Source organism: Halichoerus grypus, chromosome 2, assembly GCF_964656455.1.
Source record: "Halichoerus grypus chromosome 2, mHalGry1.hap1.1, whole genome shotgun sequence".
In the NCBI taxonomy this organism is placed as follows: domain Eukaryota; kingdom Metazoa; phylum Chordata; class Mammalia; order Carnivora; family Phocidae; genus Halichoerus; species Halichoerus grypus.
The window spans coordinates 129,798,586-129,826,243 of NC_135713.1; the positions used below are offsets into that span (position 1 = coordinate 129,798,586).

Below are 27,658 nucleotides of genomic sequence, written 5' to 3' on the forward strand. Positions count from 1 at the left end.
CCGCAGTTTCAGACAACCTTCTTTACGCGTGTAAAACTTTCTCTAAGGTACACATGTTAAGAACGGCATATCCTAGGATGCCCACAGTTTCAAATTTGCAGCACACTGCCAGGCTGCTGACCAAAATGGTTGATCCATCTATGTTATTACAGCAGTGCAGAGATTTCCCAGTGCTCTCACTGCTCCCAGCACTTGGAAGTGGCAGACCAAACTCTGGTCAGTCTAGTGAGCATGGAGTACACGTGTATTGTGGTTTTGATTTTTACTTCTGCCATTTATGTCTCCTCTTCTTTTCCTCTATTTTTGCTCCTTTTTTTACCCCTCTTACTGATTGACACTATTTCTTTACATATTCTGGGCCATATTCATTTGCTAGTAACATGTTGTCTCTCTGGCCCTGGCTTCCTTTTGGGTTTTCATGGTTTTTTGTTTTGTTTTGTTTTGTTTTAAGAAGCACAAAGTTCTAAATTTTAACTAAAGAATAACTTATCTCTTCTTCATAGTTCAACTTTCTCTGTCTCATTTTAAAATATCCTTCCCTAGTCCAAGTCATAAAAGTATTCTGTATCTTCTTCTAGTAGCTTAAAAATTTGCCTTTCATATTCCTTAATCCATCTGGAAATAGTTTTTGTGTAGTCTTTGTAAGGATCTGTTACATTATTTTTTTACACAGATAATTGTCCCAGACCATCCTGGATTTAATGCTACCTCAGTCATGTATTAAATTTCCTATATGAGTGGCTCTTTTTCTCCTGTTTTGTTTCATTAATCTAATTATCACTACTTCAATACCACTATGTCTTAATTATGGTAACTTATGATAAGGCTTTATATCTGCCAAAGAAAGCCCACTTCCAGCCCTTATTATTCTTGAGGATCACCTAAGATATTCTTACCCTTGTGCTTGTCAAGTGTGAGAAACATGAAACATTCAAACGGAAGGGGCACAGATGACAGCACCCTGAGCCTCCCACCTCTGCTTTAACAAAGCAACTCCACAATTAGCACAGTGAATGGCCTTCTAGTGAAGCTTTCCTTTGAAGAAAGGGGTTCCTACAAAAATAGGATGGCAAGGGGCACCCGGGTGGCTCAGTCATTAAGTGTCTGTCTTCGGCTCAGGTCATGATCTCAGGGTCCTGGGATCGAACCCCACATCGGGCTCCCTGCTCGGCAGGAAGCCTGCTTCTCCTTCTCCCACTCCCCCTGCTTTGTTCCCTCTCTCGCTGTCTCTCTCTGTCAAATAAATAAATAAAATCTTAAAAAAAAAAAAATAGGATGGCAAATACTGTCTCAGTCCATTTATTTCTTCCCACAACCTTTAGGGCTGATTGAGGAAATTAAGTTTCAGAGAAGTTGAGTAACTTGCTCAGCAAAAATTCATAATAAGGAAGTGGCAGGGCTAGCATTTAAATCCAGGACTAATTCCAAATCCCATGTAACTACTGTGTCATACACAAAACCGAAAGTGAAGTCTATGTTTAGTAAATAAATAGTGAAAAATACAGTAAGGAACTAGAAGTTTAAAAAAATTACATAAGGACTGCCATTACTTAACACTTAAAAAACAAGAAACAAAAAAAACCCAGTGAGGTATAGCAGCAGAAAATGAGGGGGAAATACCTTAGGGAAACAGGCTGAGGTAATTTCCAGACAGGTTTTCCCGTCAGCCAACAGCACATTACCTCTATAGTTCCTTAACGCTCAGATTACACAAATCTTAGTAGTAATAAAGATATTTGAAAAGATATATCATTTTTATTAATATGAAGAATGACACCTAGAAGGCGAAAGGTTTTAAAGCTTACACAAAACTCAAATGTTGTTATTTGAAAGGCGTAACGTATTTACCTGCATCAAATACTGTGCACCTTCCCTCAAATCATCTGCATGTACTGGAGCATAAAAAGCCTTCATCTTGTTTTTGATAAGCCACCGCTGATATCTGGCTTGATCAATGGAGATCTCTTTCATGGCTTGTCTTCGAGGCCCCTTTGGAGAAGAATATTAATAATGCCTTTAACTGAAAGATCATGCAGTCCACGCTTAAGAAAATCACCATTACACTAGCTTAAACAAGGTGCCTACACCTTGGGGATGGGAAAGAAGTAGGACAACAACACTTCATTTTCATGTCAACGAATTCTTTATGTAGATTATGACAAGATAGGGCTGATGGAACAGTTAAGGCACAGGAGGCAGCACAGAAAGGGAGAAAAGAAGATGAAGAAATACATACTGAAATATAAATAGGAAGTTTTCAATACACTAAGTAAATGAGCGAAATTAGAATTTATTGAAAATGGAGAAGAGATCACATGGAGAAAAATAAGAGCCTTCTGTTTTTCTACAAAAAGTTTCCCAGCTTATTTTTCATTTGTCCCCAATGTCTGAGTTATTAATTCTCAGGAACCTGAAAATATCACTGAAAATGCAAGTTTGCTGTAAAATATAAATGCATTTTTTTTCTTCATACTTCTGTTAAATGATGAAGAACAGAATTAAGGAAATGAGATTTTCAACTTGCAATTCTATTTTGATCCTTGCAAGCAACACATAAAATGTGTTATATGCAAATGTATATAAAGCAAAAATCTAAAAGTAGGTTTAAAAGTACGCCTTAATTGTTTGTGAAAAAGTAAAGGACAAATACAGTTTGTTTTTCCTGGTAGGAAAATTGCCCCATTTGTAATTTCCTGTGGTCAAAACCCCAACCTGAACTGATCAACTTGCAAACAAACTGAAAAACTCTACCAGTCCTATGGGGGACCCAGGGCCAGTCTGTCCATGTTCTTGGCCAGATGCAACTTTGACTTTGTGACTATACAAGCGGAAGATCAACTCTAGCAGGAGCTGAGACATGGAGCATCCAACACACATTTCTAATGAGATGAACAAAACAGTTTGGGACAAAAGCTAATCTGACAAATACTCCAATTTCTCATGCAGACCAGGTGACCCATCATCTAGCAATTCTTTTCAATAGCCAAGATGCCAAAAATAGAAAACTACTTTTGGGTGAAATGTTTACCACTACTTTTCTTTAAAGATTTTATTTATTTATTTGACAGAGAGAGACACAGCGAGAGAGGGAACACAAGCAGGGGGAGTGGGAGAGGGAGAAGCAGGCTTCCTAAGGAGCAGGGAGCCTGATGCGGGGCTCGATCCCAGGACCCCGAGATCATGACCTGAGCCGAAGGCAGACGCTTACCACTATTTTTAGTAATGTTAGTACTCATGGTTAAAACACAAATGAACAGGCAATTAACAGTGTTCAAACTTGGAAATTCAGCATTTACTCTGCTCTTCTTATGTACTAGGTGCTAGATATTTATCACCATTCATCTACCTCCTCGAACCTCTTTTTTCTTTGGGTAGTAAATGTTCCCAGTGTTCTCAGAACAGTATGAGAAATATTAGTAAGAAAATACACACACTGTATATCATCTAGATTCCTTAGTTATCAAGAAGCTACTTTTCTTAGCCAAACCATTCTATAAGAGGAATATAGTTTGGTAAAATCTCATAATAAATAAGAAAAAGAACGAAGATTTAAAATTCTAAAATCTTTTCTAAAATGAAGTTTTGAGACAGTATAGAGGCGATAATATTTTGAAGAAAATAACTAACTTAAAAAAAACCCCGAACAAACTCAACAGATAGATCTTGTCAAATCGTTTCATACCTAGAAAGCCCCACAAATTACAAATTATACACACAGAGCAAAAAATGTTTTAATATAAAAAAAACAATACAAACACTTACCATATGTACATGACTACAGATCATCAAACCAACATTTTTTGTGAAATCATGAACAAGATGAAGTAAAGCTGGGCGTGAGTTTGGAGCACCTGTCATAACAAGACACTGTGGCCTAATTTAAGATTAAAAAATAAAACAAAGAGAAGTTTAGATTTTTGGTAACATGGACGTTTTTAAGTTGCTTCTCTTAAGAATGTATTATTACACTAGAATCTCCTTTATGCAACTGTCCTCAGGACGTAGGCCACAGGATTCTCAAAAGAAGAGGACTTTTAACCAGGGTTTCTTAGTATATGAGAAACGCAGAAACAAAAACTTCTTGGACCTAACATCATGCAAAATGTCCTTCTAAAATAATACGTAATATTATACATCAAGATTCTGGTAGGTATTACAGGAAGACACATAATAGTTAAAATATATTAAATATATGTAAACATCTTTTCATCTTCTAAAGGTAATAAATATTCCAGTTCTTTCACAGAGTTCACAAAACTTCCTAAGAGCATGGCCTTCTCTTCATGTACACACAGGTCACCTTCCTTCTTGGCTTGATCACATCATAGTGATTTCTACTTCATAATATCAGCTCTCTCTAATCTAGCTTAATTTTAATGGCAACTGTCATATCAGTAAAATCATTACAGTTGATGTGAAGGTTTCTATTTGAAGTAAAAGTTTTAATTCTAATTAATTATGGTGAAAATCAAAACTAAATTCAATTGCCTTTATAGACACAAGATAGTGGCATGACTTTCACATATTCTTAACTCTTGATTTAGCTGACTAGAAATGGAGATCAATGTTATTTTCTGAAAAAATATTTGAGTATCCACTTTATAAGTTCAAACATTACCAAAAATTCTTTAAAACAAGACTTTATATAATTAAAATAAACTTTAACAAAAAGTAAACTAAAATTTGACTTAACCACTAAATTGTTAGGGTAGTTCCTAACATCATAAAATAAGCATGAAAACTTGAATAAAGACCATAAAAAACAGAACAAAACAAAAACTAACCTATTCAGAATTTTAGCAAGCTACCTGAAAAACCAGTCCTGTCTGGGAGAATGGCTTTGGGGGAATCCAACATGACATCATCCTCTATGGCCCAGACTGCTTAGCCTCCCCATGTACGCTTTAGCAGGTTAAACAGCTCCCCACGTAGAAATTACATAATTCCTAGCCTGCCTGGTAGCTTACAACTGACCCTCTGAGCGACTTACAGCCCATTTCCTCTAAAAAGGAAGCTGGCTACCCTCCACACTTTGTTTCCCTTTCCTGTAAGCTATGCCATGGATGTGGGGATGACTTTGACCACATGGACAAAAACACCTGCTAGGAAATGGCAGACTGACAAGATACAGGGAATGTGAGCAAATGCAGCAAATCCGCCCGCCATAAACCATCCACACGTAACGGTGATGTCCATCTCGTAGAACCAGTGCATAATTCAGCTTTTGTTTTAACGGTAGTTTAACGTACACTTTAACATAACCTATACTACAGTTAAATAACTTGTAGTCCCTATCTTTACTAAATGGTAAATATACCACAAAGGCTTAATTTGGTATAGTTGTATCATGCCAAAAAAGTATGGTATGAAATATATTAGAGATGACAATGAGTAACGATGACAGAGTGTAAACATCTGTTTCATTTTAACTCCTTCCTCAAAAAATGCCATCATATGATGGGATTTTTAAGGCATAAAACCCACAAAAATATGAACAGGAGAAAACACAGTAGTATGGAAATACTGAAAGCCAGAAAGCAGATGGAAGAACAAGAAAGGATATGACAAATCAGGAAGAGGCTAAATCATAAAGCCAATGAGAAAGCTGTGAAGCTACCTGATTTCATGCCTAAAAAAAAAAATCACCAAAATGCCTGTAAGTTAGATGTAATAGGTGCTTCTGGAAGAGGAAAGGGCCATGTATTAAAGAGACCAAAGTAAGAAACAGTGGTTTAAACTCTGCACAAGAAAACACTAGATAGAACCAAATCATTTCCATCACTATGATGAACAAGTATCTCTGTCCTTCCCCAATTCTGTTAGGCTAGGGCTTATTTGCCAGAAAGGGCCTCAAAACCACAATAAGGTATCACCTCGTAATACTCAGAATGGCTAGTACCAAAAAGACAAAAAGTAAGTGAGGATGTGGAGCAAAGGGAGCCCTCATGCACTGGTGTTTGGGGAATGTAAACTGATGCAGCCACTATGGAAAACAGTATGGAGGTTCCTCAAAACATTCTTAAAGAGAGAAGTACCATAGGATCCAGTAATTTCACTATTGGGTATTTACATGAGGAAAATGAAAACACTGATTGAGAAAGATAAATGCACCCTTATGTTTATTGCAATGTGGTTTACAATAGTCAAGATATGGAAGAAACCTAAGTATTCAGTGATAGACAAATGAATGAAAAATATGTGGTGTGTATATATATATATATACACACACACACACACACAACAGAATATTACTTGTTCATAAAAAATAATGAAATCTTGCCATTTGCGACAACATGAATGAACCTAGAGGGTATTATACTAAGGAAGATAAGCCAGACAAAGACAAATACCATATGATTTCACTTACATGTGGAGTCTAAAAAATAAAACAAACAGCAACAAAGGGAGAAACAGACTCAGAGAACAAACTAGTACAACAACAACAAAAAGAGAAACAGATGCATAAATATAAACAAACTGATGGTCACCAAAGGGAAGGGGATTGGGGAGATGAGCAAAATGCGTGAAAGGGACTAAGAGGTACAAACTTCCAGTTATAATGTTAAGTCCTGGGGATGAAAGTATAGCACCGGGAATAGTTGATAATACTATAATACACTTCTCATGGTGAGCATTTCATCATGTATATAATGGTTAAATCACTATGTAGTATACCTTAAGCTAATTTAGATTTTTAAAATTTTTAAAAAAATTTTTTATTATTTTTTTTAAGTAAACTCTATGCCCAACATGGGGCTTGAACTCATGATCCTGAGATCATGCTCTACCCACTGAGCCAGCCCGGTGACTCTAAAACTAATTCAGTATTATATGTCAACTATACTTCAATTAAAAGCATTTTTTTTAATTAAAAAAAAAAAAAAAGAAGGCGGCTTCTGGTCTGTGAGACACCAGCAACACCTAAGGGCAAAAACAGCTACTTTCATCAGGGGAGAGTGAGAAAACATTTACACACTGAATCCAGAGATTCCCGACCTCCTTTCCCACCTAAGAACTCTGGTAGCCAGGACTTTTATCAACAAGCAGAATATTAAAATACTCCTTTCTGGGCAATCTAATCATATCAAAAAAAGAAAGTCTTCAAGATGACTTAAATTTCTCAAAAATTTCTCAAAGAACCAGTCAAGCCATATTAATCTACATGAAGGGCTTCACTGACAAGCCCCACCTACCAGTGCAGAGTCTCCCGGGCCAAGGACCACAATTACTTCAGACAAGGCTAAATCTAAGAACCCAAGTTAAAGAAACAGGAAAGAGTGAGAAAGACACTTCAAAGAAACAGAAACTACGAAGCTCAGAAAACAACATCTTTTGCTAAGTTTGGTGAAGGATGAGATGGTGATACATATTAAGTTAAGAAAGAAAGAAAGAAAGAAAGAAAAAATGGCTCCAGAGGAAACAAGAAGGCTGTACAGGAAAGAAAAAGCAATCGTAATTTACTACATGGCTCAGCTGGGAATCATTTTAAAACGTTATAAAAACATAAATATGAAGTACGGCCTAATCAAAATAATGACATAAAAGATACTGTGAGGATGGGATAAAGGGAAGAGTGCATGCGTGAGCCACCATATGTGGATGAAGGAAGGACATTAAGAGATAAGGCCTAAAACATCCAAAGTAGAGCAAAACCACCATGATGTCTGGGAATATCAAGTAATTACTAAATGAATCAGCGAAGAGTTCGAAGCGGCGGCCTGTGGTATGTCACAAAGAGGGACACAAGAAGTTGGGCAACTGTGGATTTTCATGACGAACCCAAGTTTTTCCTCTCTCAACTATGTTTGTGTGTAATTCTGATAAAGATTTAAAAAGCTAAAATATATCTTTTCAATGTTCCCATTCCTATGACAAAGCAAAGCAAAAGGTTTTTACTGATGGCAAATTAACTTTGCCTCTACTTAGTAGGTATACAATACTTACAGAACTTCAATGGCCACAGGGGGAAGAAACTGTTCACTTCATGAGGGCTGACACTTAAAAGCCTTCAAATGGGAGACTTTGAACACTTTCACTCTCATAACATTTTGGTAAGTTAGATAATTCACCTCTTTGTCAACTTTTGATAAGAAATCTCATCCTTGTTTTTGAATAAACTGTCCAACCAAAGTCCAACCAAAACAAAAAACAATAATCTATGCTTTCAGGAAACTTCTCATGAAATAGCAGCATACTACTGAATGGTAAGTAAAGACCTGACTGCCACCTACGACCAACGATTCTATGTTACCTTCCTGCTCACCTAAAGTTTTTCACATGGTCTTCCACTCCTGAAAGACGAATCGAATGCTGTAGTGCGCTCAGGTAAGTCAAAGCTTGTGTAGAGGATCCCCAGTTCACATCTGTGGGAAGACAGTGTTCATGCAGCAACACACCAATATTAACCAACAATCAATAACCAATTTGAGACACAGAGAAGTAAACAGTGCTTTCATATTTAAAAAATCAATTGCTAAAATAAACCAATGTACTCAGAACTTTCAATAGTTCCAAGTCCATAGCATGACACTATGAAAATGCTAATCTGAACTGTAATTGCTCTTAAAGCAAAATGTACAAAAAACGAAGGTGACAGGGCTGCAGACATGCTGTGCATGCAACTCACAAAGTTCCACAAATAATTTTAAAATTATTGTTTATATAGGCAGAGGTCTAACGGGAAAGAGGCAGCTCTCTGACTGAAAGATTTCAAAACTCTGAAAGTACCATTTATAGTGCTTAACAGTTAAGTTATTTGAACAGGCAAATTTCACTCTGTATTGAATAAACAGCCTGGGCACCAAATATTATTTTAGACATTTGTTATTTTAGAGAAATAATTGTTTCTAAGATGGTTAAAACATTACCTTCTTTGTCCATTTTATTTCTAAGGCCCGCACTCTTATCCAAAACCTCAGTGTGTCATATCTGGATTACAAAATGTTTCCTCACAGTTTCACATGACTACACTGCAACCACTCTTGTAATTTCTTCCTAAACTATTCCTTCTGGGGCCCAAACTTGTTAAACCTTTTTCACTGGTTCTTCCCTCAGAGTTAGAGGTCACCATACTATACTGGATCAATCCCAACATACCCGAGTATCATTGTCTTCTGTGGAGATACACCCAATAGTTACCAGTGTGACACCTTCTGGGTAATCTTTAACTGTTTTCCAGCTAAAAATACCTTTGTCAAATTAGGGAAGATACTACGTCCTTCTAGTATACCGTAAGTTCTGTGGTACTTACTACACAGTGGGTGCTAAGACGGCAGCAGTAATACACATGTTCCTCAGGCTAACAGCTACTACAACAGCTATTTCACTAAGTCTAACCCTTTCAAAGAAAATTTTAAAGTATATTGAGGCCAGTGACATGTGAATAATACAAATTTGTCATTTTTCTGCAAGTAGGATTAGTTAAATCTAATTTATGGGTAAGTAGGAATTCCAGAGAATAAAGCCCTGTGGTAATTATTTTCACTAAAACTACATGTATTTGGAAATGAGGTATTTTAGGTTTTACAAAGCACCTTTCAAGCACACAAAAGATGATGTTTAGATATGAAAAGCCACAAAGAACTTCTAGATATTTTCTAGCTTGAATATACATAAAAAATCTACATAATAAATGTAAAAAACTACTGACCTGGTTTTTTGTAGGTAACATAAATATACAGCCCAAGGACTATTACATATGTTAGCAACGCAGCCCACCAGTTAATAACGAACATCACTATGCAACAAAGAATCGCTCCAAGAAGTGATATCCACATGTTGTAGTATTTGAATGCAGGACGCCACCCTAACAGTCACAAATAAAATAGAGACATCAAAGTCACTCAAAGACCTTATCTGCTTTAGGCAATGATACATATGTATGCACAAAATGACTTTCTCTGTGGTTGCTTTAAACAAGAAGTATAAGGCTAATGTACGACAGTAAAGTCATAGAGCATTACTGAGCACAATTTCTGAAGGCCATGAAGAGAGCCCATCTATTTACTTCTGTTTTATTCTATGTTACTAGTTTCTGTATTCAATAAACTCTTCATAAAAAAAAAAAAAAGTTTAAATCAGCGTATCTTAATGAATGGTTAAAAACTACAGAAGATTGAAAGAAGTTTTCAAATACAGCCCTTAGTAGTGTGGTTTTATGTTCTGGATTTTTAGTGTAAGACATACCCATATTCTAATGAATATACAGAAGAGTTCAAACAGAGTGTTCTTGAAAATTGTTAGAAGTTGATCAACCTGCTAGAAAAATTAACAGTTGAGTATAGAAACTTACCTTCAGTGAAGTATTTAAGAATTAAGCTCACTCTAAAAAAATGCTGAAGACCATGTTTTAAAGTTTTCATTCCATAGCCAAAAAATATTTTTAAATCATAATTTAATATATTTTATATTCTTTTTTTAAATTAAATTTCACACAAAGTTATGAGAAAGAATTCAGAGAAATTCTGGGGAACCTTTTACCTAATTTCCCTCAATGATAACATCTTGCAAAATGATACTATAATATCACAACCAGGATATTGTTATTAATACAGCCAAGATAAGAGGCCAGTACAAGCATCCCTTGTGCTGCCCTTCATAGCCACAAAGACACCTCTGAAATTTATATTCTTAAAGTTCTGAGACGCTTTGGGTCCTTAGAAGGAAAAGTGCTTTTTGCTCCTTCAATTCTTTCCCTGATGTCCAACTGTTATGATTAATAACAAAAACCCCTCAATAAAAGTATATGAGGCACTTCTCCAGTTGCAGGAGACCCTTTATAATAGAAGTCTGCAAACTTATTGTGTTGAAAATATTCATCTGGGCAGGTTAGCTATACCAAAATAATGTTCTCAGAACTTGAAACAGAAAGCAGCTAAATAAATAAAAACAGGGAAAGAAAAGCACAATAATTCTTTCAAAGTGTTAGTCAAAATTTGAGATTAACACTCTTACACGCTTCTAAGACAAGAAACAGTACATTACGGGGAAACATCATGATAAAGAGATCTTTGAAAACTCAGTTAATTTGACTCAACTGTAAGAGCTGACTGAGCATTAATGGGCTAAACACTCACAATACCCATCTTTTAAAACATGTTAAAGTCTTGTTTTCCCTAAAATCAAAGACATTAGTGCATTTACAAAATTTTTTAAAAATGGAAAATCACCTGGAGATTTTGCAAGTGATGCATGGAACACCGAAAAATTGATCAATGCATACGATGCAAGGAAGAAGTTAGAGATAATTGGAGCAATAACATTCAGCTCAGCTGCAAAAGAAACATGAGGTATATTTACTGACACATTACTTTTTGACTTTTTAAAAAATGAAATTATTTTAAACCTTTAGATGACAGCCTTAGGAATACCCCCTTTTCCACCATTCAGACTTAATGAATACTTATACTTTGTCAGATAGTTTGTATACTTTACTTTTCAGGAATCAAACCTTAGGTCCATAGTTGAAACCCTTTATACCTCATTCTTCCAAAGTTGGTGTACTTTTTCCAATGATATTATATGGTTTTACTAAAAACATATATAGTCCACAAACATAATTATTAGGTAGTCCCGTTTTGGGTATTTTAAAAGTTAGACAAATAATATCACACTATATTTATATTTATTATTCTGCAATTTGATCTGATACATTTATTATATTGGAGATTCATTCATATTGATATATGAAAATCAATTTTAATAATTTTTTTTACTCCTGAGTATTATTCTGCAGTTTCATTCTTCTGTTAGTAGGTATTCAGGTTGCTTCCATTTTTCACTATTGTAATTAATGACACTAAAAACATGCTTGCATATGGCTCTTTGGTTATATATTCAAGTTTCTTTAGGGTAAATACTCCTAAAGAGAATTGCTGGATTGTGAGAAACCTTATTCAACATTGCTAATTTGTTCTCCCAAGGTAGCCTTACCAAATAGATACCTAGCAGCATTACATGAGAGTTTCCACACATGTGGTATCATCAGACATTTAATAAAAGCCCACTGTCATCTTTAGCAGTGGAAGACTCATTAGCTCACTTGCGATCAGAGGCTAAAGTGCCAAAAAGAGGCTCAGTGAAGGCCGTACCTTCAGGAGGGGGCACTGAAATCCTTTGCCTTATGCTATTATCTCATTTGCTTCAGGGACAAGAACCTAGGAGTTCCCTCTCATGAGGATTTAATGACGATAGTAATTTCAGCAAATATGTACTGAGCACTTTTATTTGCAGTACTTTCTATATATTCTTTAAATTGACCACAAAGAAACTAACTTTGTTTACTAGGCAAAGTAAGGTTTTGTTTATAATTAATTCAATGTTTAGAGCTAATACTGTAAATACTCCAAAATCTGTATTAGCACATCATTTATATGACTAACCAATTAAGATGAATCCAAGGGCAATTAAGAATGTTAAGACGTAGCCACGAAGAGGTTCATTATTTTTCCCATAACCTTTAGCAAACATTTGGAAAGCTGGGTAGATGTTGTCCTTACAAAGAGCCTAGGGAAGAAACGTAAATATTAGAAGGAAATGTAACACAGTTAGACATACAGATTTCCTTACAGTTTTAATAGGTTACTCAGGAATAGAACACAAGTTTCTAACTCTTGTTCCTCTTTCTTCCCCCATATCATACTGCTTTACCTACAATCTATAAAGGAGACCAAATATTTCAAGCATCAAAAGGTAGTTGGTTCAGAATACCACTGAAGTTTTTATCTGCTTAACCCCACTTCATATTGAAATTCTTTCGGGAAAATAAAAAAATCAGAGAAGCATGTACATGAATAAAAGAAATGTGAACACTTGGTAAGTATGACATAAGTATGACCTACATTAAGAAAAAAGTCTGAATCCTAGATTTAAAGCAGATAAAAATCCTAATTATAAACTTAACCACTTTTGTTAAAACTTTACTAAAAATTGTTTTAAGAAATATATTCTACATTTACTGTACTCACTGCCTACAACTATAATATTAAGAACAAGGCTGCAGAATCAACATTTCATTTTTGGACTCAGTAATAAAAAGTACTTCCTATTCAGTATCAGCTGTTTATCTAATGCTCATTAAAGGGAGATAATGTCTACCTTATTCATCTTTCTACCCTGAGTAGTTAACACAACGTGTGGCATATGGTAGGCATTGAAATATTTGTAAAGTAAAACATAAAGACTGACATCATGCTAAGAGGGACAAGATCCTTTAATTTTTCTGATTTATGCTTGGAATGCATTCCTTATTCTTGGTAAGACATTAGAAAACTTTGAGCAACGAGAATGTGTCGAAAAAAGCAAAAATCCATCACCACTTCCAGAAAGACAACTCAAGGACTACACCCTGACAGTAGGTAAATGCACTAGAGTTTATATAAACAGAAACATTCACATTCAAACACACAAAGTTAAACATATCTGGCTTGAGATACATGTGTATAAATCATAAACACCTATGAGGTAAACAAATAATCTGAAAAAATTAACAATCCCAAAATGAAATGTATTACCATAAATTCCCCTTCAGGAAAGCCTGTAATGTGAAAATACCTACCTGAAATATTTTGGGAGCACTCACAAGGGATGCTAATGCAGAAGAAAGAGTGGCTGAAAAGATACCAGCAGAAATTAATGGTGCAAATCCTGACACCATGCTCATTACCTTAAAAAGGGACAAAAATGGAAAATTAAGTCTTACAAACCACTCAAAAAACTCACAATACATCTTTTATTATGCTAATGAAGGAGACCAATATCAGGGAAATATGATAATAATGAACAGGAATAATAGCTCTATGCATTACAAATTTCTGCAACAGATTTACCACGAACCCTCACCTTCAATCTTTTTATTTGGTAAAATTTCAAAGACATACAATGGCAGAGAGAATAGCATAATGAACCAATCCCCACGTCATTGTGAGTCAAACCCCAGATATCACTTAATGCATAAAAGTTTCAGTATGTACCTCTAAAGCGTAAGCACTTTAAAAAATCCTAACTGCAAAGCCACTATTAACAGTTTGAAAAGTAATTCCTTAACATCACCAAATATCCTATCAGCATTCAAATTCCCCCAAGCTGTCCATCTTTTCTTACCTTTTTAAATAGTTTGTTTAAATCAGGATCCACAAAGGGACTCCACATTAAATTTGGTTGATATGTCTCTTAAGTCTTTTTCAATCCACAGGTTCACTGTTTCCTTTACATTTTATTACTTTTAGGTCATTGTCCTATAGAAGCCTCACGCTCTGGATTTTGCTGACTGCACCTCCAACTTCTGTTATTTAACCCGCTGCTCTCACTTCCGTATTTCTAGTCAACTGATAGTCCGAGACAGGTCATCAGACTGAAATACAAGTTTTCTGGCAGGAATATTTCAAGATGGTACAATACACTTCTGTCAGGTAGGTTCTTTCTTCCTGTTTTTTTGTTTTTGTTTTTTGACATTAAGGTAGTAGATTTGTACTGTGGTTATGTTTTTTCTTTTTAAAAAGAGACCTTAAATATTAGAGCCAAATGTGGAAATATTTCTACCTGAAATGATCTATGATTGGTCTTTAAATAATCTGGGAAGTAGGAAGTTATAAATAAAATAAAGTCAGCCAAGCATTGGTGATTGTGCTTGATATGCTAGGTACATTACACTGCTTTTCGATCTTTGCACATGTTCAAATATTTCCCTAATGAAGTTTTAAAAAAATGAATTGATCACTTAGATCATGAGACGACAACCAGCTAACCAGCTCCAAACTGAGGAGCAAAATGCAAAGTAACTTGCCTGGACTCTTTAAAATATCAATGTCCTAGAAGATTAAAACAGGCAGGCTAGAAAGTCCTAGATTAAAGGATTTTAAAATAATAACTAAATGCCATGCATGACCTAGATTGTATCTTGGATCTAAGAAAAATAGCTGAAAGGGACATTACTGAAACAACTGGGGAAAGATGAAGATGGAATATACATTTTGATAACAGTATTCTGTCAACATTAAATTGCTTAAGTGAGATAAAAGAATATATATATATACAAAGATAAAGCAAAGGGGTAAAATATAAACAAATAGTAAATTTAAGTGAAGGGGTAGGTATACAGGTATTCACTGCACTGTCCCTTCACATTTTTGAAAACTGTGAAAAAATAAAATTGAGGTGGAAAATATGTCTGGTGGATTCAGGTACTGTCAACTTGACCCACCCATTATAAATTTCACCAGTAGTGAACAGTGACCATCACCTAAATTCCTTCCTTCCTCAGGAGATTTACTTCCTATATACGTATATATATAAAATTCCTAAATATATATGTATAGTATTCATAAATATATATTATACATATATTTTAAGATTACTTATTTGAGAGAGAGAGAGAGCACGTGCGTGCCCAAGTGGGGAGAGTGGGAGAGGGAGAAAGAGAATCTTAAGCAGCCTCCATCTTAAGCCGGCTCCATCTCACGACTCTGAGATCATGACCTGAGCCAAAATCAAGAGTTGGAAACTTAACCGACCAAGCTACCCAGGCATCCCTACTTTTCATTTATATGGACCAAGACAATGTGCCAACTGACACCAAGGAGATAAAGGAAATATGGTTTTAAGGTGTTAGTGACTATTATACACTTGACTGTAACTTTATACTTTAAACCAGATGTAAAGTTAACTATAAGCATAATCCCTGGCCATAGTGCATCAATCTGGCTACAAGTGTACATAATTCCACCTTGTTTCATTTAAGTATCTCCCCCTGTATCTTTCAAAAGATCCAGTGTTAAAAATGAAGACTACACTAAAGTGTTTTAATGAACCTTAGTATTATCCTCTCTGAGCATTTCAAGGAGAAAAAAAATCTTGAAAAGATCATTTTCTATTCAGCCCTTTAGTAACAATTTGGTTTGGTATATGCCATGTGTTTTTCACAATCACTGTATTACAGAGCTATTAATACTAGATCAGAATTGCCAATCCTGTCTTAGGGAAGGAGATTATAAAAGACATATAAGATGGACCAAGATAAAAAATGAGCAGACTTCGGCATCAGGGAAATCCAAATCAAAACCTCAATGAGATACCACCTCACACCAGTCAGAATGGCTAAAATTAACAAGTCAGGAAATGACAGATGTTGGCGGGGATGCAGAGAAAGGGGAACCCTCCTACACTGCTGGTGGGAATGCAAGCTGGTGCAGCCACTCTGGAAAACAGTGTGGAGGTTCCTCAAAAAGTTGAAAATACAGCTACCATATGATCCAGCAATTGCACTACTGGGTACCCCAAAGATACAAAAGTAGGGATCCGAAAGGGTACGTGCACCCCGATGTTTATAGCAGCAATGTCCACAATAGCCAAACTGTGGAAAGAGCCAAGATGTCCATCAACAGATGAACGGATAAAGAAGATGTGGTATATATATACAATGGAATATTATGCAGCCATCAAAAGGAATGAGATCTTGCCATTTGCAACGACGTGGATGGAACTGGAGGGTATTATGCTGAGCGAAATAAGTCAAACAGAGAAAGACATGTATCATATGACCTCATTGATATGAGGAATTCTTAATCTCAGGAAACAAACTGAGGGTTGCTGGAGTGGGGGGTGGGGTGGGAGGGATGGGGTGACTGGGTGATGGACACTGGGGAGGGTATGTGCTCTGGTAAGCGCTGTGAATTGTGCAAGACTGTTGAATCTCAGATCTGTCCCTCTGAAACAAATAATGCAATATATGTTAAGAAAGAAAAAAAAAAGAAGAAGAAGAATGTAGCAGGAGGGGAAGAATGAAGGGGGGGAAATCGGAGGGGGAGAAGAACCATGAGAGACGATGGACTCTGAAAAACAAACTGAGGGTTTTAGAGGGGAGGGGGGTGGGAGGATGGGTTAGCCTGGTGATGGGTATTGAGGAGGGCACGTTCTGCATGGAGCACTGGGTGTTATGCACAAACAATGAATCATGGAACACTATATCGAAAACTAATGATGTAATGTATGGGGATTAACATAATAATAAAAAAATTAAAAAAAATGAGCAGACTTGATTTCTGCTATATATACTTATCAAACACAAAATTCTGTGCCTGTCTATAATGACTTCAAAGATAAGTGCAAAGACAGGAGATAAATGAAGAGAGAAAGCAAGGAACAGAAAATATGATACACTGCTGGATTAAGGCAAAACACACACCACAAGCATTATACATAACTGTGACTTTTCATCTGTCATGTTTTGGGGAAAAATTCCATTTTCTCTTCTTCCATTACATCATCTCTTCTTCCACGAATTGAGGTAAATAATGTTCCATGCTTAGCATCTCGAAATACTATGCTTCTAGAAATTGCCAAGTTTCCTGTTTTCTAGTTATATATTTACCCTACTTGGTAACCTCTGCATTTTCCACCATTTAATGATAAAATATGAGTAGTAAGGACAATGATAATGAATGTAAATAATGGTAACACCAGTGTTGTCCAGAATACAAAGTGGAAACAAAGATAACAAAAACACAGGTCTTCTCTCTAGTAAAGGGGAGAAAAGACAAAAGTCCGATAAAAGGTAGAAAAGTGGCAAGTAAAATGAATGGTAAGATTCCGTACGGAAGGGGTGTGTGTGTGTGTGTGTGTGTGTGTTGACCTGTCAAAAGTCCGATAAAAGGTAGAAAAGTGGCAAGTAAAATGAATGGTAAGATTCCGTACGGAAGGGGTGGGTGGGTGGGTGGGTGGGTGGGTGTGTGTGTGTGTGTGTGTGTGTGTGTGTGTGTGTGTGTGTGTGTGTGTGTGTGTTGATGACCTGTAGTTTAGAAAATCTTCATGGAACTGGTCTCCTTGAAAGCAGGCAGATTCGGACAAATGTAAAGAAAAAAGCAGGTGCATTCCCAGAAGAGTGAAGCAACAAAACAAAACAAAACAACCCCAAGAAAGTAGGGTAAGCATGTATGCATGTGTATGTATACAAACATCCAACCACTGGAGTTCAGTATGGATAGAAGGCTGTGGGATATAAGTCTGGGTATGAAGGGTTTTGACTGGTAGAGCAAAGAAGCTCACACTTTGCTTATTAAGCAATGGTGAGTCAAAGGTTTCAGGGGACATTAAAATATAGAACTTGAAACATTAAGACTATATATGTAAAATTAAAAATTTAAGACAAGTAAGGCAACCCAAATCACTTTTCCTCCTGAAGTATGAAAAGTCAATTACATGCAAAACAGTGTGATCAAGTGTGGCTTTGTATAGACTTCATGATCATATTCCAACTTACAGTCCCCTCAGATACATTCTACGCACCATTCTTCATTCTCCAAATGACAAGCAATTTGCATTTTTCAGGATTTTTTTTCTATTTAATTTCACTTTACAAAGCATTTAAAAATTGTTTTAAAAATTTTCTTAGTTATATTAGAAAAGCAGCTTTACGTAAACCAAACTCCTCTTTGCTTTAATGAGTCCATACTAGACTTGATAAAGACAACACACTTTTGTATTTTAAGGTAACAACACAGAAATCTGATTGGCATTTTTAGTCACTGGGAAGAGATCAACATTTGTGCTTTTCATACACAATATCAATGTCAGAACTGGCCTGAATCATTAGCTGGATATGAATACTTTCTTTCATTCCTACGACTATGCCTAGGTCTTGTGACTAGAACAAACAAACTTCTATTACATAATTGGGTTCAATATTTATAACCAATGAAAATGCAGTCAATTGCTTAAAACACAAAATGAAAAAAAAACCATTAAAAATTAAGTCACAAATTTATTACAAAATTTAAGTATTCTACATAAAATGTATATTGGTCTAAAATACAGTGAACTCTCAATTATTCTGTTTATGTTTACACTAAACTGTAAAAACACTAGCATCAAAATCTTTAATTTTCACTTTGAGTTACTATAATCTTCTCTGTAAAAGCCCATAAATGTTACAAAAATTTCATTTCGCTTTCGGAACCTTATAGAGGTAATAGTAAAAAGGAGAAGGAATGATATTCTCTAAATTCTAGACAAGTAGTATCATCATAGTTCCTACGTTCCGAAAGGTCACAAACCTTCAAGCATCCATTAAGAATTTAATTCTATTATTCAACGGGAGTGTAGCACAGCATGACTATGTGGGCCTTATCTAAATAATAACACTACTGATACCAACACTTTTTTAAAAGGGAAGTTACAATATAAAGCAATTATGAAGACACCTCAAATTAGAAAACTGAACTCATTTCACTGAGTAAAGAACTCATTTAAAATACTTAAGGGGTGGCCTGGCTGGCTCAGTCGGTGAAACATGCAACTCTTGATCTCAGGGTTTTGAGTTCAAGCCCCACACTGGGTGTGGAGATTACTTAAAAGAAAATCTTTAAAAAAAATAATAAAATACTCAAAATAAGAATGAAATACTTAGGTATAACAAAACACGTCGAGTACTTGTATTCTGAAAACTACACAATGCTGATGAAAGAAACCAAAGAAGATCTAAATAAATGGAGAGACATACTGTGTTCATGGACTGGAACACTCAATATAGTGAACATGCCAATCCTCCCCAAATTGATACACAAGTTCAATACGTTCCTATCAAAATCCTAGCAAGACTTTTTGTAGATAAACATTCTTCTAAAATTTATATGAAAAAGCAAAAGGAACTAAGCTGAAACAATTCTGAAAAACAATAAAGTGGGAGGAATCAATCTCCTTGACTTTAAGACTTACCACGTAACTACTCTAAACAAGAATGTATGGTACTGGTGGATTGATAGATGGAAACACCAAAGAACAGATCAGAGAATCCAGAAATAGACCCAACAAAAATGAGCATGTGTGAGATGCTTCCCTGCTTTCTGAAGCCATACACTACTATATACTATATATTATACATGATCATAAAAGCGTTACCCTCAGGAGCCCTTTTGCTCTTGAACAGCTTCAGATTTTACCCTTTCAATATTTATCTGTTTGCCCAGTTATTTATCTACAGACTTTTCAAACAGCTATCTGGGTAAAAAGTAACAATGGTCCTACAATGGTCCCCCCTTCTGAGTGAGTGCTCAGGTTTGATAGCAGTCTGACCTCTATATATACAATGTCAGCATAACATAAATATGAGGCTCACCTGGAAATTGTTCATTAGGCCATAGTAACAAGGATTGCTTTCACAAGATGAAAAGTCAAAGTTTAATTTGCAGGCCGCAGAAGTACAGTTTGTTAGCTCTGTTACAATAGTGTCATTAACATTCCCAGTGGCATCTCGAACAACACAAGAACCTGAAGGGCAAGGGACAATAAGAACAAGTAATATAACTGAAATTTATATTCATTTCAAAATTACATATATCCATAAAGGAATTTATGGTACTGACTGAATATATACTAGTTAACAGTACTTACATTTTCAGCATTTACATATAGCATTTATAGTTTAAACAGATTTACCTCAAACAGAATTGGAAAAGCATCGTGGTCCCCAATATTTAAATAGTGAAACAAAATCTTACAAAGACGAATATGTCACACATGCACACTTAAAAACCCCATACATATAGTTGTGGAAAATGGTAATGAGCAAAACTATTTGGTTAAGCAATTATGAAAACACCCTGTTGGAAGAGTTCCAAATGGTAGAAATGTTTTCCTGTACTCCCAAGTGTTTTATATGTGAAACATGCTAAAGATCAGACTTCAGGTAATATCAATCTTCTGTGAAGGGAAACAATTTGAACATTAATGAATTATAATTCTATTTAAACCTTTGGCTCAAGTAAGTCTATCCAGATAATAAGACAGTGTGTGATACCTGAGATTTGCTTAAAAATAACCCCTGGGGCAGAAGGAATGGGCACAGGTGAAACAAGATTAACCATATACTGTTACTTCTTGGTAACTTTGTTGAAAGTAGGTGATGGTTCATTAGAAAACGCATTCTACTTTTGTGCAAAACCGAAAACTTCCATACTATGACATTTAAAAACCTCTCTTGGAAAAAAGCACTTCATTATTTGGAACAACATATGATGTGTAACTATTAGTAATTACCATTCCTTAGACTTTTGAAGCACTTTAACACTCCTGTCTCATCATACAGGAGGTAAAAATTATAAACACTGCAGCCAAAAGTGAACAACACACAGAAAATTAAGTTTGAAAGGGAGAATATTTTAATCAAGTTCTTCCTAAATTTCTTCATCTAACTCTCGGAGCAGTGTTTGCAAAACCATGTTTCCTTAAAGGTACTTGTGAAACCATGTGGGGTGAGGAGAGAAAAGAGCCCTGTCTACCTTACAGCAGCTATGCTTTTATGTTTCATACTCTGATGTTCTACATCGCAGGTGACTGGGGGGAAAAAGGTTCCCTTACTCTGAACCAGTTACACATCCACTCTTGTAGACACTGGCCCCACTCCTGAGTGTCAGGGAGGAAGGGCTACTCCTACTGCTCCAAGGGCTAGTATGGACAGAATGAAATAAGTATGACGGCTCGCATCAGAGGCAGATACAAACAGAAAACATTTATTTGGTGTAACTAATTATTTTCCAATTCGAAACATAATCAGTTATATCATTCTTTAAATTAAAACTAAATTTTCTTGAGCCAGGAACTTTTAGGGGATCACAAAAATATTTTTGCTAAGCTTTTATTTATATATATACATATATATATATATAAAATTGTTGTTTCTAAATGAATTTCAGAAATCTACATATGGACTGTAAGAATAAACAGGGGCGCCTGGGTGGCTCAGTCAGCTAGGTGTCTGCCTTCGGCTCCAGTCGTGATCTCAGGGTCCTGGGATCCAGTCCTGCGTTGGGCTCCCTGCTCAGTGGGGAGTCAGCTTCTCCCTCTGCCTGCCCCTCCCCCCGCTTGTGCTCTCTCACCTTCTCTAAAATAAATGTTTTAAAAAAATTTTAACTATCGTCAGTGCAGTCAATTATATATAAATCAATACTTACTTTTTTCTTGGGAACATTTCAGCTAAAGAAACTAACTAAGAGTCTTTAAAGAATTCACTAAAAAACAAAATAAAATCTCTCTTTGCCAGGAAACAATTCTTTAAATCAAGTGTCATTTATCTTTGGTAGGAAATCTCTAAGCTTTCATTCCTTCATGTGTACAACAGTGACTTACAGACTGGTTGACCACTTAAGTCCTTTCCAGTTCATTTAAAATGCTATGATTTCATGAATGTAATAAAAGGTTGAAAACCAGGTTCATTCAATTTAATAAGACTTCAGTAACACTTTTCATTCAATAAAGAATGTCCTATCTACCAAAATCAGTTTTGGTAAAAAATGCCAAGCATTGCTTAAATGTCTTCAAACAATCTTCATATGTAGTAAGATTAACATGCAAATATAAAATAACCACCATAAAAAAATATTAAAAATTTTATAACGATCACAGAGTAAAATGCATTTACTTCTACTATGTGAATTATATTTTCTATAAAATATAGCTAAGTCAAATTTAAGAGTTTGCAAAGAAGACTTTACACAATTTTTAATTTACTTTAATTCATAAATATCCTAGAGAAAAAAACAATAGGGCATCTGGGCATTTAGGTAGTATCTGTAAAATCACTACTAGTTTACCTAAAACTCTTTCTGAATTAAAATACGCAACTCTTAATCTTTTTATTGAAGTATTTCTGAAATTAAAAGTTAGAAATATAATACCATGGAAATAAATATTTAAAGTATGTACATCATGAAATTTCTGAAAGAGAAATATAAGGCTATTTACCTACAGATACTGCAATTCCTATGTAAACCACCGTAGTAATTAAAATGGCTAAGAGTGTTCCTTTGGGTATGGCTGACTGAGGATCCTAGAAGACAAGAAAAAAATTTTAAGTCTACCTTTAAAAATAAATATATGTATACCATTTTTTACACAAAATCAATACAGTACTTTGTAATACTTACTGCAAGATCACCTGAGATATTTGCTCCAGCAAGAATACCAGTTGCAGCAGGAAAAAAGATGGCAAATACAGAAAAGAAAGTCTCTTCCTCTCGAAAATCCGGTCCAAAGTTCTCATTAAATATTTCAGCTGTGGAGAACAAAATATCTTTGGCAATTAATGGACAGCAGATTAGACCATTATAATTTAGGTCAAGTGTAAGTGTTATGTATGTATGTATGTAGCTTTTCTTCGGTTCAATTAACTGGTAAATTCTTGACTATTTCCTAGTAGAAGCATGGCATTGCCTGTTTTCTTGTATGAGGAAACAGTTTATATCATAATGATGATTTGACCTGGGTCATGCCTACTATTTTGTATACCTTACTAATTATGTTTCAAGCACCTCTAACTTGATTGTTATCACTAGTACAAATGTCAATCAAAGCGTGGATAAACTTCTCAATGTCTGGGGTCAGTCAAGGAAATAAGAAAGGAGGTAGGAAAATAAAAGAACATCATACTAATCTGGACCCATTTTTTTTCTTACATCCAACTTAAATACTATCTGTACAGTTCTCTATTTCCTTGTGGTGACCTGTGTAATTTTTGATGCTGAATTATTCATCAGGCTTCCATATAATTTTAGCTAAGGCAAACTAGGTAAAGTCCCTTTCCATTTTAACAATAATGAAAGCTTCAACTAGTCCTACTGTTTCCATCTATTCTGATGGGCCCTGACACTGAAACAACTAGTTAACTATCATCCATCCATCCATCCATCCATCATCTGAATAACTACCATGCACCAGGTTTTCCTACTGGAGCCATTAAGTATCTCACTACCTTAGTAAAATGAATGAGAAGGCAGCAAAGCAATATCAACCACCAAAAAAGAAAAGTCACATTCTGAAGTATATTTAGATTTATTTACTTCAGACTGAGATAAACCCAGATACATTACTTATACAATATTTATTACTATACTAGATAACAATGCAATACTTTTATAAGGTGCCAAAGATCTTGGGAAAAAAAAAAAATGGAAATGAAAAATGTGGTTTAGCAGATATTTGTAGCTATTTTTAAATCAACTAAAGTCACAAACAGAAAATATATAATAACTAGGTAAATTTTTAGAAATAATCATCTCCTATAATTTTTAACACTTCTTTTAGAAATAAGGTTGCAAAAAGAAATGTTCAGAAAAATTTATAACATAAAAAAAATTTAAGTAAAAACTCACTCCTAAGGACAAGAAATGTCACAAATATCATTTATGAAAGCTTAAAATGTAAAAAAATATCTACCTAAGTGATGCTTTTAATTTTCACTTCTGGCATGCCTAGTAAACACCTTTTCCTCCAATCTAGAAAATCAGGAATTTAAAGCCCAGTTTATTTATTTATTTTTTTTTTTTATTTTTTTTTTAAAGATTTTATTTATTTATTTGACAGAGAGAGAGATAGCTAGAGCAGGAACACAAGCAGGGGGAGTGGGAGAGGGAGAGGCAGGCTTCCCGCGGAGCAGGGAGCCCGATGTGGGACTCGATCCCAGGACCCCGGGATCATGACCTGAGCCGAAGGCAGACGCTTAACGACTGAGCCACCCAGGCGCCCTAAAGCCCAGTTTAGACGTAGGCACAAGCACTAGTAATAAGAACAGATATCACACTATCAACCCAGGACTAGCAGGCACAAATAATGGGTGAGTGTCACTGGTTAAGGTATAAACCTTGAAACAATTCCTATCAGAAAACTACCCAGGCAACTAAGTCAGTGTCTAAGAGAAGCCAAACCAGTGCTACTCACAAATGATCAAGGACTGTATGTTGTTACTGTGATCAAAAAGATCAGTAAGCTTACACCGGAATGTAAACCAACTAGGTGTCTAGGATCCACAGTTTGGGTCAGCTCATTTTTTTTTTTCCCAGTAAGACTCTGTGAAGGAAGAAGGGCACTGATGTACATTCTATATCTTTTCACAGATCTGTATGAATAGCTCTGGGCTGAACGACTGGGGAGGACTGCAGCTAGGCCTCTCCTTCTAGGGTTTCAAAACAGGGAGTTTCTTGAGGAGTTTTTATCAACTGAAGACACATCTATTACCCTAAGTGGTAAGCCTCTCTGACGCTAATCCAAGTGTTCTTTCCTGCTCCATTTCACCCTGTGCAGATGCAGGTGCAGAGTGGCTTCATTTGATGGGGAGCGGGGGATGGTGATGGGGTGGGAAATACAGAGAGACTTAAGGAAATAACAAATGGTAAGTAAATTTCACCAGCAGGGACAATTAGAAGCAGAATGAAAAGGGTCACAGAGATGAAAACTGTGGAAAATCCTCACAAGGTATAATGTAAAAGGGTAGAAAAACTGAAGCTGCCATTATACAACGAGTATTTTCTTCATAGGTGTAGGTATGTTTCGACTGTTGTGTTGAAGTACAACTTAAAGAATGAAAAAGCCATGTGAGCATAAAAGTCACCATTTCAGTTACAAATTCCCAAAATGACAGAGAACAAAGGCAACTTTCCTCAGGAGCACTGATTTTTCTACATTCTATCATCTTTTGATGCTAAGAATGAAAAACAGAAGATGTAAATAAAAGTGGTATTTTACTCTGATCGTAACATACATAATGGAGACAACACTAAATTGGATTGTCAATTAGTGTGAGTCACTCCACCAAAATCAATTATATTACAAATTATCTACAGTGTACTAACTTTGTTTACTAATAGAATGCTGTAACATGCACCTTTAAAAAGAGAGTCTATCTTTTTTACTTACACTTATAACCAAAGAAACCTTTGGGCTTCTTGCTGTCCAATGGGATAAATGTTCCTATGACGAAATCAGCAATAGCAAGTAGTAGAATCACCAAAAGAACAATCTGAGCCTGGAATTTTAAACATGAAAAATCAAAATCAAATCTCTCATGTCTCTACACTGATTTAGTTTCACAATCGTATAACTTCTGTGACTGAAGAGATTTGTCTTGTTTTCCCAGTGCCTCAAAAAGCTTTTTGAGGTGCTCAATAAACTTATACTACATAAGCAATCTTTAAAGAACTATCCTAAAATGTTCAATATACTAGGGAAAAAATGGATCGCATAAGTAGGATCATGCTAAATATTTCTGAAATGAATTAAAGATGTGCATGTCATCCCACAAATCCTAAAGCCCTATACATTCCACAACACTGCAGGCTTTTCATCCTTTATCATTATTTACTGCCCCCTCCAATGGAAGTACAATCTTGACACAGGGAACGTATTTGCTACAAACACAAGTTTTACACCAAGTCCAAACACAATGTTGAATGTCTGACAACCACAGGAAAAGAAGAAGAAGAAGTGTACTAGTACAGAAAGAAGAAGACAATATGCAGGAGGAGGACTGAATTAGTAATGGGACTGGAAGGAACAATCTATGAGAATTGCCATTTCTCCTCCTGCACGCTTGTTTTGTTTTAGTGAGATATAATGGACATGTAACGATCTATCAGTTTCTGGTGTACCACATAACAATTCAATATTCATACACATGTAATTGTAAAGTGATCACCACAGTAAGTCTAGTTAATATCCGTGACCATACATAGTTTAAAATTTTTTTCTTGTGATGAGAACTTTTAAGATCTACTCTTTTAAAAAAGCAACTTTCAAATATGCAATACAGTATTAACTATAGTCACCATGCTGTGCATTACATCCCTGTGACATTTATTTGATGACTACAATTTTATACATTTGACTCCCTTCACTATTTTGCCCCCTTCCCCCGCCTCTCCTTCTCCACTCTTCACCTCCCAGTAAAGTTAGGCAGATATTCATGAAAACCTGTGTCCTCCCTGGGAATAAAAACTGCTTAAATGCTAATCCGGTCCCAGGTAGGATGAAATTCTATTCTTTTCAGTTAAGTCAAATGGTTAAAAGTATAAGTAAATGATTTAATTATATACTAATGACTTAAAAAACAACTTTGGGAAAATTCTTCTTTCCAACCTGCCTAATTTTTGATCTGATAAATATTATCATGGCTCACATACAGCAGAAATATAGGATTTTACACGATTTATAAAAGGAAACATGACGACACCTAGAGGGGACTTGGAGATACTCAGCAGGATCTTTGTGGATATGATTTAGTCAGGAAAGCAGAGCTGTCCTGAGGAATATTCTCTCAAAGGTGGAGAAATAATGCCAGGTGCTCTGCCTGCAAGTTAACATGTGATTTCAGCAACCTTTCCCAGAAACAGTGGTCCTGGCTTTGGTAGCCATGGTTTCTGAGACTTCAACAGCAAGGAGCAAGATGAGCTTCTCTAATCTCTTATGGGCACTAACTTGAAGTTTATTGCCCCTGTATTTATTTTTGAAATTGAACTGTTAAATAAATTACAAAGCCAGAAGTTTAATCTGGGCTACCTACCATACTGACCTGAGTGATTCTAAATAACTTGAATCAAGATTAAGGGACGGGAGGGGAAAGGAAGGGGGAGGAGGGGGCAGGAATCCAAAGTTAAAAAGTACTTTGTTTTTTTTACAGAGAGAGAGAGAGAGAGCACAAGCAGGGGGAGCAGCAGGGGGAGCAGCAGAGGGAGAGAGAGAAGCAGGCTCTCCTCTGAGCAGGGAGCCCGATGTGGGGCTCTGGGATCATGACCTGAGCTGAAGGCAGATGCTTAACTGACTGAGCCACCCAGGAGCCCCGAAAGTACTGTGTTTAAGTGGATGCTAGACTGACTGCTATTTATCAACATTCCTTGCCTTG

At 35.7% G+C, this 27,658-nt stretch overlaps 1 protein-coding gene across 3 annotated transcripts in view; it reads right to left on the minus strand.

Annotated features, from left to right (window-relative positions):
- The window catches only part of SLC12A2 (solute carrier family 12 member 2), a 104,627-nt gene that overhangs the window by 26,770 nt on the left and 50,199 nt on the right, over positions 1-27,658 (minus strand). For all 3 annotated transcript variants that reach the window (XM_036072325.2, XM_036072324.2, XM_078067555.1), the window contains exons 7-17: positions 25,678-25,786; positions 22,914-23,041; positions 22,732-22,816; positions 20,108-20,259; positions 13,556-13,663; positions 12,381-12,504; positions 11,169-11,270; positions 9,650-9,805; positions 8,264-8,363; positions 3,763-3,874; positions 1,849-1,989 (exon numbers count right to left, since the gene is read on the minus strand). In XM_036072325.2, the coding sequence (XP_035928218.1) occupies positions 1,849-1,989; positions 3,763-3,874; positions 8,264-8,363; positions 9,650-9,805; positions 11,169-11,270; positions 12,381-12,504; positions 13,556-13,663; positions 20,108-20,259; positions 22,732-22,816; positions 22,914-23,041; positions 25,678-25,786 (1,317 nt within the window). The remainder of the gene's footprint in view (positions 1-1,848; positions 1,990-3,762; positions 3,875-8,263; positions 8,364-9,649; positions 9,806-11,168; positions 11,271-12,380; positions 12,505-13,555; positions 13,664-20,107; positions 20,260-22,731; positions 22,817-22,913; positions 23,042-25,677; positions 25,787-27,658) is intronic.